The 17,488-nt window shown below is 46.1% G+C and overlaps 1 protein-coding gene across 3 annotated transcripts in view; it reads left to right on the forward strand.

The window, feature by feature from the left end:
• The first annotated feature begins 1,141 nt into the window (after nt 1–1,141).
• The window catches only part of Lonrf3 (LON peptidase N-terminal domain and ring finger 3), a 38,142-nt gene continuing 21,795 nt past the window's right edge, over nt 1,142–17,488 (forward strand). Inside the window, exons 1-4 of one of the 3 annotated variants that reach the window (XM_090325771.1) lie at nt 1,142–1,391; nt 2,105–2,798; nt 6,173–6,291; nt 11,109–11,231. In XM_090325771.1, the coding sequence (XP_090181897.1) occupies nt 2,138–2,798; nt 6,173–6,291; nt 11,109–11,231 (903 nt within the window). In that variant the 5' untranslated portion in view covers nt 1,142–1,391; nt 2,105–2,137. Of the gene's footprint in view, nt 1,392–1,884; nt 2,799–6,172; nt 6,292–11,108; nt 11,232–15,528; nt 15,673–17,488 lie in introns of those variants that run through there. The other 2 variants (XM_090325772.1, XM_090325770.1) reach the window with 2 other exon arrangements.

Below are 17,488 nucleotides of genomic sequence, written 5' to 3' on the forward strand. Positions count from 1 at the left end.
GACTTAGTAGTTTATTAGAGGTAAGAGTAACACACTTTGCTGCCAAGGCTGGTTTCGAAAGGTGATCCTCAGATTTCAACCTCTTAAGTTAGGATTACAGGTAAGAGCCACCAGTATCCAACTTCTTTTTAGCTTTAATAGATTTTGTTATGGTGTTTCATATGAGCATCCAAAATATCTTGATCATTTTCACCCTCTCATTTTCCCTCCCTTTCTTTTGTCTTTGCCCATTTCTCCCTGTTCTTGCTAGTGCTAGAAGCTCTAAGGGTCACTGCACAGAAGTTGTTCTATAGGACCTTAGTGTTGGTGGGAGTAACAAGCAAAAGAGGTTCAGAGCCCATCTTACCTCCTCGGCTCTGAAATACTATTTAATTCCAATGAAATTATCTCCGTCATTCGTTCAGAGTTAAAATGACAACTTTCAAGAGTTTTGGTGCTATAGCTTGATCATCTAGCTAAGAAGTGGCCACAACTGGAGCTAACTCTATGTTTTCAGGTCCCTGGGACAGCGTTGTGAGCTAACTTTTGCTCCTAGCATGACCCCTGACCTTTAGGCTTCAGAGGGGCCACAGACTGCCTCCTCCAAATTATGCCTCTTAGTTTTAATTATCATGACTGGCCTTCATGAAGTGCATTATTCCTTTGCATTTGCAGTCTATCTGCTTATTTGTACTCCTGGCTCTCTTCGGGAAGGAGAGGTAGAGCAGCATGTGAGTGGGTGGCCGCAGTGGTTTGTTTGAGGTTTGTGGTGCACTTTCTACGAGACTCCCAAGAGTGGCATGGTGCTGTTCAAACAGCCACGTACATGACGACCGGGATCCTAGAAGTTTGGTCATTGGGCTGTATTTGGATGCATGAACTTGGTTGGTCTAGAGTAGGAAGCTCTCGGCTTTCACCTGTCATTCTTGTCCTCGCTCTTAGAATAACTGCGGAACTCCAGGCCACGCCCCTACAGTAGCGCCCACCGGTCCTAGCAAACCGCAGCGCTCCAGGCCACGCCCCCAAGTGCCCACCGAACCTAGCAAACCGCACCACTCCAGGCCACGCCCCTAAGTGCCCACCGAACCCATCAAACGCTGCGCTCGAGGCCACGCCCATTGTCTCCCGCCCGTTCCCATTCGGTCGTGGGTCTCTAGCGACCTCCCTTAAAGCCCACCCCAGAGCGGGTTCCCGCGTTGGGGAGGAGCAGGGAAGGCGCGCTAGGAGGATAGGCGGGCGTCCCCTAACTCCACACCCGCAAGCTCTTCACTGCGCGTCTCCGCTCGAGCGCCGCTCAACTTCTGCGCTCGCTGGACGCGCCGCTTCCAGGCGCACACGGAGCCGCAGCGCCTAAGAGCCTTCGGGGACATAGCGCTCATCGTCTTTAGAGAGTCTGCAAGCCAAGTGTGGAGGTATGGCGGAGTTTCTAGGCTTCTGGGGCAGGGATTAGAGGAGAGGGCTTCTCTCCTGCACCCCTTCCCAAACAAGTCTTGTCTGAGGAACCGTGCAGGGATTGCCCCCTGGAGGGAAAGCATTTGAAGGACAGCGCTTCCAGGTACCAGCTTCTTCAGGGCCGGGCGGGACAGCAGGGCAGCGAGCAGCGGGCCTAGGGGACTCGTTTGGCGGCCAGTTTGGAAGTGGGATGAGGTGGCGTGTAGGGAAAAGCGTGAGAGAAGAGTTTTGAGTTCCCCTCCCCCTTTGAAGAGATACTCCAGTTTTGAGCGGGAAAGAGGCAGCGTGTAGACACAAACAAACTCCCCAAGGAGCCAAGAAAAGGAGCCAAAAAGAAGCAAGCACAACACTGTTACAAAACTGTCTGGTTTTGTAACAATTTCCCCGTCGCTGGCCAATGAGCAGCGCGGTGGCACGTCACGTGGTGACGTTTTATATAACACTTTGCTGAGACAAGACAGTTATTAGGCGGCTCGGGCCAGTCGGCATGGAGCTCGCGGGGGCGCGGCAGAGCCGGGTGTGTGGCAGTGCAGTGGCCGAAACTGTCCCGATTCCTTCCAGCCGCCACTCCTCGCTCTTGGTCCGTGGCCCCTAGACGTCTCTTTCCCTGTGCGGGTCCCTGTGTCTTATCGATCCACTTCAGACTGAACAGATGTTTTCCTTGTCCGCACAGCTTGGCAGCAACAACTTAGAACTGGCGGAGCCGATGGAGAAGGCGGCCTTAGCGGCTGAGGTAGACTCGAACTCAGAGCCTCTCCAGAGACAAGAGCTAGAGCAGTCCCCGTCGCCAGAATGTAAAGTCCTACTTACACAAGCCCATGCCTTGGCATCTCAGGGCTGCCTTCAGGAAGCCCTCGAGGTGTATACCCAACTGTCCGAGAGGCAGCAGCTGGTAGCCGAGCAGTTGAAGCATTTGGTGCTTTGCCTGGCAGAAAAGATCCGGCAGGAAGAGGCACCCTCGGACCAGATCAGCGCTTCAAACTTCATGGGGGCGACCGCCGAGGTATGGGAAGGCTTTAAGTGCAGAAAGTGTTATGGATTTTTATCTGACCCAGTGTCCTTGTGGTGCGGCCACACCTTTTGTAAATTGTGCCTGGAACAGGAGCGCGCAGCTGATCGGAGTTGTGCGCTGTGTGGGGTCAAGCTGTCCGCCTTGATGGTGACTCCTGGGAGGGTGTGGGGACGCCGGCGAGCTCTGAAGGTGACGCCCCCGCCACTGCGGGTTAACGTGGTGCTTCGAGGTCTTCTGGTGAAGTTGTTCCCGGGACCAGTGAGGGCGTCCCAACTCCGACAGGAGGGCAATCAGCTTTACCAGGAACAGCAATTGGAAGCAGCGCTACTCAAGTACAACGAAGCCGTGAGACTGGGTGAGTTCACTGCGCGCGGGCTTGGTCACCCAGAGTCAGTCAGTGGGATCTGGTCACGACGTGAGGGTGAGGGGCGGGAAAATGAACCCCCACTGGGAGATCAAGCCTAAACCACAGGAACAAGAAAGTGCAGGAGCGCAGGTGCAAACCATAGGGGGCGGGAACCGAACCTTGCAAGCGGGAACGGACACTAGCAGGCGGGAAAGGGTGTGGAGGAGGGAGTGCGGGGGAGGGGGAAGGCATATTTCTACGAGTCCGGCTGCTACACTTTAGCTTTTCTCTAGTTGTGCTATAGTCTCTCTACTTCTGTTGCTTTGGGTCTTTTTCTTCATCTCTTGTTAAAAATGTACTTTTTGGTGTCACTGTCGCTGTTGCTGTCCCTCTCTCATTGTTTATCAGCCCCCTTTCCAATTTTTTTTTGGTATCCTTATAACTGCCTTGTGCGGTGTCACCAGCTAAAATTTGCCGCCACAGCCTCCTCCCCCCTCTCTTCCCCCTCCCCCCTCTCTTCTTCGCCCTCCTCCTCGCTCCGGGCTCCCTCATACACCTGCTGACAGCTTTCCTGCAGGGACAACAACTTCTAGCACTTGCATGCTGGGTGCTCCCAGGCTCCTGCCAGCTGGAGATGTCCGAGGGGTGCCCTTCGTCTGTTGCTCCCGCCTCTGGGAGTTGTCCCTTCCGGGCCTTGGCTCCCATAGGGGTGGGTCCGGCTCGGAATTAGGTCAGGAGAGCACTGGTTGCATAAGGACCTAGAGTGGCCCGGGCCGGGCGGCCCCTCCTCCGCGCAGGCGGGCGGGCGGGCGGGCGGCAGGATTGTGTAACTGCTGAGGTAACCGAAGTGGGCCAAGCTCGTCCCGAGAGCCAGTGCAGGGTGTGTGTGGGGGGAGAGAGAGCCCTCGCACCCGCTGCCCTGTGACTCATTGTCACCGCTTCCTATCACACGATCCTTGGTTGAAATAGATGCCACCCCGCCGCCTATGCGGCCGCTGCTGCCAGCCAGCAACCAATGCCCTGCTCTCGAACCCTTGAACTCCACTAGTCTAGCAGATGACCCGACCAAGGATTCCCAAAGAAGCATGAAGTGGCCGCAAAAGGAGCACAACTCTGTCTCCCACTTCCTGGTACCATTTGCAGCTTTAAAAGCCAGTGTGGACAGACCTACATCTAACTAGACCCACATCTAACAAAACTGGGATCTGCCCCCCCCCTACTTTTCTGGGGGATCTGTTTGCTCTGCTTCTGCCGCCACATCTGCACATCTGGTCTCAGGAAGTGGCTGCAAGCAGCAGGTATCCCAGGCTTTGGAAGATTATCAGTAGTTCTGCAGGCTGGCATGCAAAGTATCCAGGAAAACGTGCCAGGAATGAGACTGACTGACGGGACTTGAGGATGTGAAAGTGCCCTGGGCATAGGTCTGCCTGGTGGAGAAAGGGGGTGCATTGCAGGTTCTATTTGTCCAATCTCCACTTCAACCTTCAACCGGTCTTTTAGGACTGAGCACACTGACCAGACAAGACTGGCATACCCTTGTCTGTGCCCAGGCAAAGAAGACTGTGGAAGTTGCCACAGGACTTGCCTGTGTTACAGGAGAAAAAGGATACAAAACACTGTCAACTCATTAGAAAACTCTTAGAAGCAAGTAGTAGGCAATCCTTGAAGCCGTCAGCACACTCCTGTGGGGTGAGGGTTAAGGAGTTGAGGGGGTGTCATAAAAGTCTATTTCAGGCAACAGGAACTGGAGTCCAATGCTGAGGGAAAAGAATGAGGTAGTGAAATAAGTTCAGGCCACTTAATTACAGATCTCTAAAAGGAGACACCATTTCTTTCAGCCATTCCTTTCAGCTGTGAATGTCCTTTCCGGTTCCCTTCTACTGTTGCAGTTCTCACTTGCCCTTGGGGGGGGAGCCTTTCTGTACTTTCATTAGCCTCAGAGCATTCAAGGTAAAATGTCAAGACCAGTGTTCCCCTTCATGGAGGAAAAGGAGCCTCCTCAGTATAGGTTTTTTTATCCTGGAAGATGAGCAGTGTCTTCTTAATTCTAAATACCTAACCACTCTCAGAAAAAGAACTTTGTTCCCCACTTAAGCTTTAACGTGTAACCAGTTGGCAATGACTGATCAGATGTGTGTGACCTTAAACAGATGTTTTCCCTGCTCTGGTTTTGACTTTTCCCAGTTGGAGATTGGGTCAGTTGAACTGGTTCGCCTCTAAAGGGCTATCCAGCCATAACATCCAGTGATTCAGATAGTTGATGAGAGTTGGCCTCATGTTGTTCCCACAGGCTTTGTCCAGTGTATTCAATGCCTTGAAAGAATGGGAACGTGGTATCCTGTGTGTGTGTGTGTGTGTGAGTGTGACAGAGAGAGAGAGAGTGAGAGAGAGAGAGAGAGAGAGAGAGAGAGAGAGAGAGAGAGAGAGAGAGAGAGAGAATGAGAATGAAAGAGCCACCAAGCACAGGCATACTGGTCCTCGGGCTTGAACTCAAGGCTTGGGTGTTATCCTTGAGCTTCTTTTTGCTCACTTGACCACTTGAGTTACAGTTCTACTTCCTGCCTTTTTTTTCTAGTGTAGTGGAGATAAAAGTCTCCAGACTTTCCTGTATAGTCTGGCTTTGAACCTCAGTCCCCAGATCTCAGCCTCCGGAGTAGCTAGGATTACAGTTGTGGACCACCAGTGCCTGGCTGGAACATGGTATCTTATAAATCTTATACTGCCATTTCCTTCAAGGCAGCTTTGGGTGTACTGGGCTTTGTCAGGCAAGATATTTCTAGGTCCAGGAGCGTAGCCTACTGGTAGAATGCTACCTAGCATGCACAAAGCAATAGGTTCAATTCCTCGGTACCATAGACTCAGAAAAAGCCAAAAGTGGTGCTGTGGCTCAATTGGCAGAGTGCTAGCCTTGAGCCAAAAGTGTCCAAGGACAGTGCCCAGGCCCTGACTTCAAGCCCCAAGACTGGCAAAAAGAAAGATGTCTAACATGACTAACATGAACTTGTCTTGCTCCACACCAAGATAGGGCTCACATCTCTCCACCTCTTCTCTTTCTTGGTTGGCCTGTTGTTGCTGAGCTACCGGGATTTCCTTTAGATCAAAATCTCTGATACAACTTGGATAGCACAAAGCCTCTAAGGGACTAATTGCCAGGGGCAGGCAAACGTACTTCTCTGCATTGGGGGAAGCTCCAAGTTCGAGCAGCTGGGCTGTGGAAGAAAGGATGCTGTTAGGACTAGGAATGGAGCTGAGTCCCTTAGATCCCCACTTTAAAAACTTGTAGGTGACTGGTTGTTGCTCAAGATCCATTGGAATAGGATTGATCACATGCTTATGCTTGGGTGCCATTAATGAGGACTTTCCTGTGGTTTTTTTTTTCACAGCTCCCAATGATCACTTGCTCTACAGCAACCGCTCTCAGATCAACTTTACATTGAAATCACACGAAGACGCTCTTCACGATGCCGAAATAGCTTGTAAACTCCGTCCAAGGGGTTTTAAGGTAAGTGTGGGACAGGAAGGGTGGGAAGGGGGTTGTACTATAGGCAATGCTTGGTAGGAAGAACTCAATCCCTGTGTTTAGGGATACTAGAGCTCAAATTGAGCAAGGAGATCACTTTCAAACGGAGCCAAGGGATAGAAGGTCTGTGCCTATGTCAAGAAGTGATTCAAGTGTACAAGGGAACTGGATTCTTCTCTAGTTCTGTATTTCATTGGGGACAAGCAGAACAACTTGGACTTTGTTCAGAATCCAGGTTTGGGAGAGCCATAGATAAGGCCTGAGTTTATGTTCCATCTGTGCTACTTTTACCAGTTGTGTGGCCTTGGGTAAAATAATTTAACTTCTCATCTTCTTCACTCCTAATCTGTAAACTACAGATGTTCAAAGCACCTACTAAATGGGGGCTGTTGTGGGGATTATCTGAGTTTGAATAGAGAATAGGCTTAGCACAGTACCTGGAATGTACTCCTTTGTTCCTGCCTGCATTTCTTTCTCTTTTCTCCCTTTCTCTTTCTCCCTTTCTCCCTTCCTTCCTTCCTTCCTTCCTTTCTTTCTTTCTTTCTTTCTTTCTTTCTTCCTTCCTTCCTTCCTTCCTTCCTTCCTTTCTTTCTTTCTTTCTTTCTTTCTTTCTTTCTTTCTTTCTTTCTTTCTTTCTCTCTCTCTTTCTCTCTCTCTCTCTCTCTTTCTTTCTTTCTTTCCTTCTTTCTTTCTTTTTGTGTCAGTCATGGGACTTAAACTCTGAGCCTGGGTGCTGTCCCTGAGCTCTTGAGCTCGAGGCTACCGCCCTAACACTGGGCCCAGGTGCTGTCTCTGAGCTCTTCAATTCAAAGCTACTCCCTTGAGCCACAGCACCACTTCCAGTTTTCTAGTGGTTAATTGGGAATAAGTGTCTCACAGTCTTTAGTGCCCAGGCTGGCTTTGGACCTCTGTCATCAGATCTCAGCCTCCTGAGTAGTTAGGATTACAGGCATGAGCCACTGCGCCCAGCCTCTCCTTTTCTTTCCTTCCTTTCTTCTTTCCTTCCTGCCTTCCTACCTTCCTGCTTTCCTGCCTCCCTGCCTTTCTGCCTTTCCTTCCTTCCTTCCTTCCTTCCTTCCTTCCTTCCTTCCTTCCTTCTCTTTCTCTATTTCCCCCTTTCTATTTCTCTCCCACCCTCTCTCTTTCTTCCTTCCATCCTTTCTGTCTCCTCTGTCTTCCTTCCCTTCTTTCTCTCCCTCCCTCCCTTCTCTCTTTTTCTTCTTTTCTTTTCTATCCTTTTCTTTCTTTCTTCATGCCAGTCCTAGGGCTTGAAATCAGGGCCTGGATGATGCCCTGATATATTGTGCTTAGGATTAATACTCTAGCACATAAGCCACAGCTCCACTTACAGGTTTTAGTTTCAATAGTTAATTGGAGATAAGATTCTCATGGACTTCCATGCCTGGACTAGCTTTGAACCTCAGATTTCAGCCTGCTGAGTAGTTGAAATTATAGATGTGAGCCACTAGCACCCAGTCATATCCAGCTTTTCTTGAAAACATCTTCACTCTTACACAATGGTGGTGCCATTTTGCTTCCTTAATATAAATACCTAACTTGCCTATATCTTCCAAAATTTAGTCACACAGTAGAACTGGGGAGAAACCCAAGCAGGGAGGTTGATGGAGCTGCTCAAGTGGTAAAGCATCTGCTTTAGTTCAAACTGAAGTACTACCACCAAAGAAAAAAACCCTATTATTTTAAAGTATACATTTAACAAGGTGCCTATGGCTCACACCAGAAATTCTAACTACTCAGGAAGCAAAAATCCTAAGGATCAGGGTCAATGCCAGCCTAAGCAGAAAAGTCCCCATGACTCCATTTCTAAAAATAATCGGCAAAAGTCAGGCTAGAGGGTTGACTCAAGTGGCAGAGCACTAAACAAACAAGCAAAGGAAGAAGTTTGAGGCCCTGAAAAGGCAAGCATCAGGACACTTGGATAGCAAGTATTATTTTCTGCATCTTTGTACCTAGCTCAACTATGTATAAATATTTTATTTAGAAGATTAGATTTAAGCCTAGGATCTGCTGCTTGCAAGCAAAGTGCCCTGGAGAAGTGGCTTCTCTCTGTGATTCCTAAGTGTTCTCATTTGTAAAATGAAGCTATTACCATCCATATAGATTGCTTTATGGGAATGTGTAAGGGTCAAAAGCGAACATGGCCAAGAGAACATTTTGCAAGCTAGAAAGCTTCCTGGGTCAACTTATCTAAGGCTAGGGTCATGATGCCTTGTCTGAGTTTCGTGGGATAAACATGTTCAGAATCCAGTGTTTCTAATTGAAGGCAGACCATACTGTCTAGTCAGAAATACCCTTAGCGAACATTGGTATTACCCTAAGGGAGCTCGGGGCAGTAGCTCAATCACAGTTGTTATACACATTACCTGTGCAGAGAAGCACACAAAAACTCAGTCCATTTGACAAATACTTTCCAATACTTTACATCCATTTAGGTCAGGTGTTGCTACCTAATGAATTATAATGTCAAGCTGATTCCTTTTGGATCTAGGAACTTCAGATAAAGCATTGTGGACCTGCCTACTCTGCCATTCAGGTTAGGATGAAATTCATAGGCTCTTTCAGTACACAATATTCATAGATGATGAGGAGTCAGCATATTCAGTTGCCTAAAGAACACATTTACAGCCTAATACAAACCACCATTGTCTTAACTAAAAGGAACTTTAGTGGGGGCAGTTCCAGCATCCTTGTGGCCCAAGTCAGGAAGTTGCCTGGAAGGTAAGTGGACCTCTCTTGTACCTTTAAAATATTTCCTATCATAAAACTAGGACCTGGGGCCAAGGGCCTGTGATACCATACAGGGCACCAAACTGAGGTAAAGTGGAAAAAGTGGCTTCCTCCATGAAGGAAAAGTTGCTCCCAGTATGAAACAAGAATTACCCTTCCCGATGGTTGGGAGGAGAGAGGAGGACAATGCTGATAGAACACTTTTGGGATGTAGAAAGAAAAGCTGATAAATCCAATTGCAAACCACTTCACATTCCCATTTGTGCATTTCCCACCATTTCAATGGGAATTGCACTAGGGAAGATGTTTCTCTGGCAGCCCTCTTCTGACCCTCAGGCAGTTCACAGTGATCATCATGACTGGTAGATTTTATAGTTGTCAGTGGGGAGGGGAAGGGGACAACCGTGAGCAGATGCAATATATGAATTGATCGTTGGGACTCCAGAAGCCTCTCTAGTCTCTAACATGTGTCTCCTCTAGCTTCCCAGCAATGTCACACAAGTCTTGCTCTAGAAAGCCCATAGTTAACACTGTTGGGAGAAGTAACTAGGAAGACACCAAATGAGATTGGGTTCCAAAGGAGATGGCGACATGGACAGAAATCCATCAGAGGTTTGCATCAGGCCTAAGGCTCAGCTCAAGAGGGCAGGCTCCTGGCCAGCCTCCGTAGGCGGGCAGAAGCATATGAGAATCTAGATCATTCCATTCACTATCTAAAAACACAAAGGGAAGGTTTCCCTCTCCCATATTCTTCCTTTCTCTTCCTTGGTGTGTTCTGCATTCTCTAGAGTCTCACCTAGCACACCCGGACTTGAACCCCAAGGAACCCTAAAACCCTAAAACCTCTCTCTCTCTCTCCATATATATATATATATATATATATATATATATATATACATACATACACACACACACTAACACACACATACACACATATATTGGATATGGTGAGAGAGTAGAAATGAGCTGGGTCACCAGAAGCAAAATTCTTGAAGTGTGTCAGCCTTCAGAATGATAGACTACTGGGGCCAGGAGTTTGGCCTAGTGGTTAAAGTGCTTGCCTAGCATGCATGAAGACCCGGGTTCAATTCCTCGGTACCACATACATAGAAAAAAGCCTGAAGTGGTGCTGAGGCTCAAGTGGTAGAGCTCTGGCCTTGAAAAAGTCCAAGGACAGTGCTCAGGCCCTGAGCTCAAGCCCAGGACTGGCAAAAAAAAACAAAAAACAGAACGATAGACTACTTTGTGGGGAAGCATGTTCCAGGAGTCTATATGCCACAGCTGCAGTTTCAAGGTTGTCATTAGTGATGATTGGGGTCTGGGAAGGAGTCAAGCTCTGTCTTTTGGGCCTTCTTTGGAAAATAATAAGCAAATCTACATGCTTACTCAAGCCACTACTGTTGACCAGGTGTCTGCTTACATACCAGTTCAAAGGAAGGTATATCAGAATAGGCTCTGAAAGCTGGCATATTGTGTGGTCCAATGTGGCTTTTTGGCTATGTGTACCATACCTCATTTAATGGTTGTCAGAGCAATGATAGTGCAGTATACTAGTGAAGAATATGGGTTTTGGGATAGTTCCAGATTCCAATCCTGGTTCCATATTTTATCAGCTGTGTTATTGTAGCCAAGTTATATTTTGAGTCTCAATTTTGCCTTCTTTCTGATGGGATTCAAAATGTGTTAGGGATGAAGATAAAAAAGTTCTTTGAAGATGCTTCATGGAATAGTTACTTCTCAGGAAATATGGTTAATAAGAATGACAGCATTAAGGAGGTGAATAAGATAACACTGACAGCTAATGTTTTGTTCTTGTTGGTTGTGGGGCTTAAACTCAGGGTCTGGATGCTATCCTTGAGCTTTATTGCTCAAAACTAGTGCTCTTGCCACTTTGAGCCACAGCACCACTTCCAGTTTTCTGGTGGTTAATTGGAGATAAGAGACTCACAGACTTTCTTTCCTAGGCTGGCTTCAAACCTTGATCCTCCTGAGTAACTAAGATTGCAGGTGTGAGCCACTGGTGCCTAGCTAAGGCTAATGTTTTCTTGCAGGCACATTTTAGAAAGGCACAAGCCTTAGTCAACCTAGGGAAGGTGGAGGAGGCACTACGGGAGTTCCTCTACTGTGTGGCCCTTGATGGAAGGAACACAAACGCAGTGGATGAAGCTCAAAAGGTAAGTTAGGATAATACCAGGTCCATTTGGCTACTGGATCCCACGTATCTCTCTTCCCTAGGGAGGGGAATGAAGCTAATAGCCTTGCTGGCATTTGGGATCCTGAGTGGGTGGTCCTGTGGATTTAGGGGACATTAAAGAGACAAGAGTGCCAGCTGCTCACCCAGTACATCTTCCTAGCGTGTATAATCCAGTTGATCAGTTTTTCTGAATTTTGTTAAGACTCTGAGGAATGCTTTGACTCAGGGTCTGAATTAATAATAGGATATAAAACCAAACACTGGAAATGGCAATGTGGCTGGAAATGGCACTATGGTTCAAAGTAGTAGAATACTAGCCCTGAACATAAAAGCTCAGGAACAAAGCCCAGGATCTGAGTTCAAACTCCAGGATCCACATAAAAAACAAACCCCAAACACTCACCAAGTAAGCTAACCTGAGGGTAGAGACTTGCTGAGTACATTCTGATTGGTAATGACAGATCTGGAATATAGGGGTATGGGCACTTGTATACGTTTTCTTTGGCTGAATTACACTTTCGCCAGCCAGCTGGAATGGCCAGCTCTTGGGAACGGATGGTGATGGTCCCCATCTCACTTGCCATACATGGGACTCCAAGTCCAATTTTATTTCCTTTGCTCACAATTAAACATGCTGTGTCACAAACCATTAGAACCATTAGAACATCATCCATGTAGTTCTTCCAACATTTGGGTCCCAGAAGAATGTGGATGTTAACAAAAAATTGTATGAAATACTAACAACATGATGGATGTTTATTGTTTTACAGTTTACTCTCCTGGTATCTGGATAATTAACCCAAAAGTTGGATGCTAATAATTATCTTTGCTCTCCTATGTCCCAACTTCTACTCATGGCCAGGCCACAAGGCCTTCTGCCCCTAATATGGTTTGGTAGGATAGTTGAAGAAGAATATGAATAAAAGACAAGACTGGATTTTAACCGTTTCAGAAAGGAGTATTTAGAAAAATTGCTAAACTTGGTGAAAGCTGGTCTGGATTTTCTTCCTCCAACAGAGAATTTCCTGTTGGGAAGTTGCTTTGACCTGCTTTGGGTGTTTGGATGGAGTTTTGCGGTATTGTTTTTTTTTTTTACAGGAGAACATGTATGGATTCAGGGAAAATTGTTCCAACTGGGGACCTTTCCTCACATGTTAAATGTAGTAACCTTTCCTGAGCATTTCCTATATACCAGGCACTGTGCTAGGTGCTTTATGTGGAAGATAGAACTTAATCTCCACAGCTTCCCCATGAGACAAATAAGAAGGCTGATGCTTAGTGACTTTCTACAACTTAATCATACATGTATGGGTAGGTAAGAAGACATTCAAACTCAACTTGATCTGCTCCCAGTATCTACCCTCTCTTCACTCCAACGTCCTGCTGGCTCAGAGGGATGTGTCCTGAACCTGAGCACTTACTGAGAGGAATGGTACAGGACTAGTAATGGAATTTTCCAATTCTGGAGGGACAGCTAGGAGAACCTTGACTTTGGGGACTGGGTATACAAATGGTGTAAAAGACAGGTCTTGAGCACAAAAGGAATGTGTTTTTCTTCTTTTTTCAAAACCTCTTTCCATTCTCTAGCCTCAGAGATCCTGGTTATCATTGACTTAATGAACTTTTTTTTTGCAAGTCCTAGAGCTTGAACTCAGGGCTTGAGCACTGTCCTTGGGCTTTTTCCTCAAGGCTAGCACTCTGCTACTTGAGCCACAGCACCACCTTCGGCTTTTTGTATGTATGTGGTACCGAGGAATCAAACCTGGGTCTTAGGTGCGTGTTAGGCAAGCAGTCTACCACTAGGACACATTCCTGGTACCATCTCCAGTTTGTTTTTATACATGGGCTGTTATTTTCACCCTTGTCTGTTGGTATGAAAGGCAAGGCATATTAAGTTTGACCCAAAGATGTATAAAGTCCTCAAGGAACTTATAAGCCCCAGTCCTGGGGCTTGAACTCAGGGCCTGAGTACTGTTCCTGAGCTTCCTTTTGCTCAAGGTTGACACTCTACCACTTGATGCACAGCACCATTTCTGGCTTTTTCTATGTGGTGGTAAGGTCGAACCCAGGGCTTTGTGCATGCTAGGCAAGCACTGTACCACTAAGTCACATTCCCAGGCCCAAGGGACTTGTAAGCTTATGTTCGTTAATGGTCATGCCACACAATACAAGTGAATTTACACCAGTGATGAGTGTGAGAGTTCTAAAGCTAGTGTGAGGTTTTAGAGGCAAATTTCTGAGTGCAGTGAGAGCAGAGCAGCCATTTAAGATCACAGAGAGGACTCAGCTTTACTTACTCACTAGATTGCTTCAATTGTAGGGCTAAAGAGTTGACAAAAATGGTGTGGATTCACTTAGCATTAATAAGCCACCTTGGAACTCACAGCCCTGTGTTTGTTTCTGGTATTTTTTAACCTCATATTCTTTTTTTCTTCCCTTCTTGACCCATTTGTGCCTCTCTAAGGCTAAAGCTGCCTTGGAATTGACTTTCATTCATGTGGAATGATTTTGCTTATTGAGAGCTGACCCAAACTCTTGTTTTCCAAATCCATAGAGAAGGCCTAGAGTGAAAGAGATCTTAGGTAGTAAAAAGGAGGGTACCGAAGCTATTATTTCTACCTTGTTTCCCTTGATTTTTTCCCTTCTCACTGTCCTTTTCCCTCCTGCCATCCTCTGCCCTTTCATCCTGGTACCCTGAAAGGCTGTGTAGCTACCACTGAAAACCATCATACTCTTTTGTGGAGAATTTCATGGAGACTGCTTTAGAAGTGGGCTGCTTGAGTTGCGCTCCATTGTAGGACTTCTGAGGGCCAACTTTGGCACTTGGAGAGGAAGGACTTGGACATCATGTCTCCCCCAGTTCATTCTTCTACCAACTTATACCTGGGGAATGAGAGTTTTTCAGAACTAGAATGAAACAGTGAGAACCACTGAGGTCTTTGAGCAAACTGTTGGCCTTTCTTTGGGCCCTGGAATGGATAAATGTCTTCATTCAATTCCATCCAATGTGCTGAGAATTTCAGACATCTGTGCTGTCCAGAGCTGGCCATCTGGCTGAAAGAACTTATTGCTGTGACACAATTCCAAGATCACTGAGGATGGTTTTGTTGGAGACACCGTGTCATCATCTGTAGAAAACATGAAAGGGCAGGTGAGATCAGAAAGATGGGAATAGTAAAGGAAGGCAGCACTTGAGCTGAGCTTTGGAAGCAGAACAGGGTGTGATTGGATGGTAAGTGCACTTATGAAGGAACAGTGTAAAGACACTGGTAGGAGCTTGGTGTTCTGTCAAATTGCCTTAACCAGTTAATACCCTGATGGTATAGCCTGCATAACATATGGAAGATCCTCTGATATGTCTTCCAAGTCTGCTAAGTGCAGACACTTGATATTTCAGAAGCACCGTGACATGCTCTTCTAGAATTACGTACTAAAGTCACACACACACACACACACACACACACTTATAATCCCTGGTGCCTGGCAGAGGGGGGAATTGGAGCAAGAATATGGACAGCTAATAGTATGGCCTACATTTGAATGAACATCTTTTGATTACAAATGTGTTCTGCTTTTTTTTTTCACTTTATTCTTCCAGCCTAACCAGTTGCAAACAGACCAGCAATAGACAAGAATCTGCCTGCCTTGAGTACTTGAACCTAACCTAACATTTTTTTTAGAAAGAGAAGGCCCAAATAAGAGAGAGGCTGGAAGAAGAGGGAGGAAGTTTAAGTTGAGATTTCCTAACACTTCATGGCTCATGTCCCTGGATCTGAAGGAATTCGAGATATAGGGGTGATGGTGATGAGAGGAGAAAGCAAAATGTGTAAGCCCACAAAAGAAAGAGTGAGAAACGTGAGAGAGATTTCTAGATTTTTGTCCTCTCTGGTCTTGTAAACATGACTCTAGGTTCTTCAACTGGGATTTTGCTCCTGATTCACCATTTTCTTTCCCTCCAGATGTGTAGATGTTTCTGTGGAATAGTGGAACCAAAGTGGTGATGTTTAATGTTTCCTAGCTAACAGGCATCTGTAGTGCCTTCTCAAAACCCAGCTTCAGACCTAGAGTGGGAATGAGAAACTTGGCTTTTTTTTTCATATGCTCTGATATTTGCTGAAGCAAGGGCACCTACCTTGGTGTGTCCTGGGACACTAGTCCAAGGATTGCTCCTTGGAGTTTTGCCCTTCAAGGTCTGTCCCCATCCCTGATCCCTCCCCCCACCCTACCTGAGTACCTGTAGAAACTTAAGTAGTGAAGTCTTCTGTTTTATGTCACAGCTTCTCCTTAGTTTCTTTTCACCATCAGTCCCGGGGAATTCTCCCGATATCCTGAAGCAGTTGGCACCTCACCCTAGATTAAAGGAACACGTAGGAACAATGTCTACTGAAGGCACCAGTCATAATCTACCAAAGTTATCACAGGTAAAACTCAACTCACGAGGCTCACTCGTGACGCTTCGTTTGGCTGTTTTGTGGGTAAACACAGGGAGTAAACACTAATTTTCCTACTATGGCTCCTAACAGAGTCACTAAAATGACTGGGTTATTTGTTAAGAAGGTTACTTCTTTTTTTTTGGTGGGGGGGCCTTGAACTCGGCTGGGCACTGTCCCTGAGCTCTTCAACTCAAGGCTACCACCCAACCCTTGAGCCAAGCCCCACTTCCTGTTTTGAAGAGATTAATTGGAGATAAGAGTCTCAGGTCCTTTTGTGCCAGGGCTGGCTTTGAACCCTGATCCTCAGATCTCAACCTCCTGAGTAGCTAGGATTACAGGTGTGAGCCACCACACCTGGCAAGAAGGTTCCTTCTTAAAGATACAGCAGTGAATTGCAGGCCTGACCCCAAAGTTTGTTTATTTATTACATTTATTTTTTAATTTTTGTCAGATCCAGCCAAGAGAAAGAGTTGGTATAATGACAAGGAATTGATCCACTTCCCTTGGAGTCATATAATTGGGATGGAGTTTTTTGTTTCAGACTTGGGGCAGAGTCTGGGAAGAAAATTTGACTACCCTTATGTTCCTGAGTTTTGTTTGTTTATACTTCTGGTCTTGGAGCACCAGCTGAGATCTTGTTGAAAGGCATCTCCATTGGATCTCCAAATGAACATATCCCTGCACTATACCTTACAAATAAGTAGGCTTCTCATATATATATGTGTGCATGTATATATATGTCTATGCACGATATTTCTGGCAGAGAAAAAGAAAGTTTGGAGCGAGGGTTAGGTTGAAGTTCTTGGAAGACTAGTATTTGTGTCTCTCTTTAAGAAGAAGACAACAGAATATAGAGCCTGGATTACAGTTGCTGGCTTTCCTAATATAGAGGCTAAGGGGAAGAAGCTGGGCAAGCATCCTCTCCTTCCTTTGTGCTAGTATTCTTTGCCTTTATATAAGACCTTGGCACTCATATTTCTTTATTTTGTGTCCCTGCTCTGGAGAAGGAATGAAATGAAAACATGCCTGCTTTTTTTTTAGGGAATAATGTGGAATATTTCTGAAATCAGAGAGCCCCCAGTGGTCATTATTCTAAGTGAGAATGCTAATACCAAATCCACGTGCCTGGACTTTTACTTGCAGCTCCATCTGAAGTGAATAAAAATAGTGCTGTTGGCTTTCTAAATGTGAGCCAGATGGGGAAAAGGGCATAAGTTTTCACCCAAACTGCTCTGCAAGGCAATGTATACTTGTATCTGGACAATGCTTTGTACCCATGGAAGGTAAAGGCTGTCATGTTGCTATAATACTGGAAGAAACCCACTGAGGAAACCCACGTGGCTTTCTCTTCATTTCATCATTTTTCTCCTAACTCCCTTTCATGTTAAACAACATGATAAACCTTTTAACTTATAAACTATGAAGTTTAGTTTCTATAAAAGATTATACAGATTAATCTACATAAACATGTCATTGGATTTATGCCCAGATATGTTTTCAAATACCTTTCTTCTGGACAAAAAGCTAGAGAGCATCCTGATAGTTTTCCCCATTGATTTTGTGTCTTTTTTATTTTGCCAGTCCTGGGGCTTGAACTCAGGGCCTTAGCACTGTCCTTGGGCTTTCTCAAGGCTAGCACTCTGCCACTTGAGCCACAGCACCACTTCTGGCTTTTTCTATGTATGTGGTCCCGAGGAATCGAACTTGGGTCTTGGTGCATGCTAGGCAAGCACTCTTAACACTAGGCCAAACTCCCAGCCCCATATTTTTTGTCTTTTTTAGACGCAAAGTTTTATAAAAGGAG

The sequence above is a fragment of the Megascapheus bottae genome, chromosome X (genome assembly GCF_031878675.1).
Source record: "Megascapheus bottae isolate mThoBot1 chromosome X, mThoBot2.hap1, whole genome shotgun sequence".
NCBI classification, from domain to species: Eukaryota; Metazoa; Chordata; class Mammalia; order Rodentia; family Geomyidae; genus Megascapheus; species Megascapheus bottae.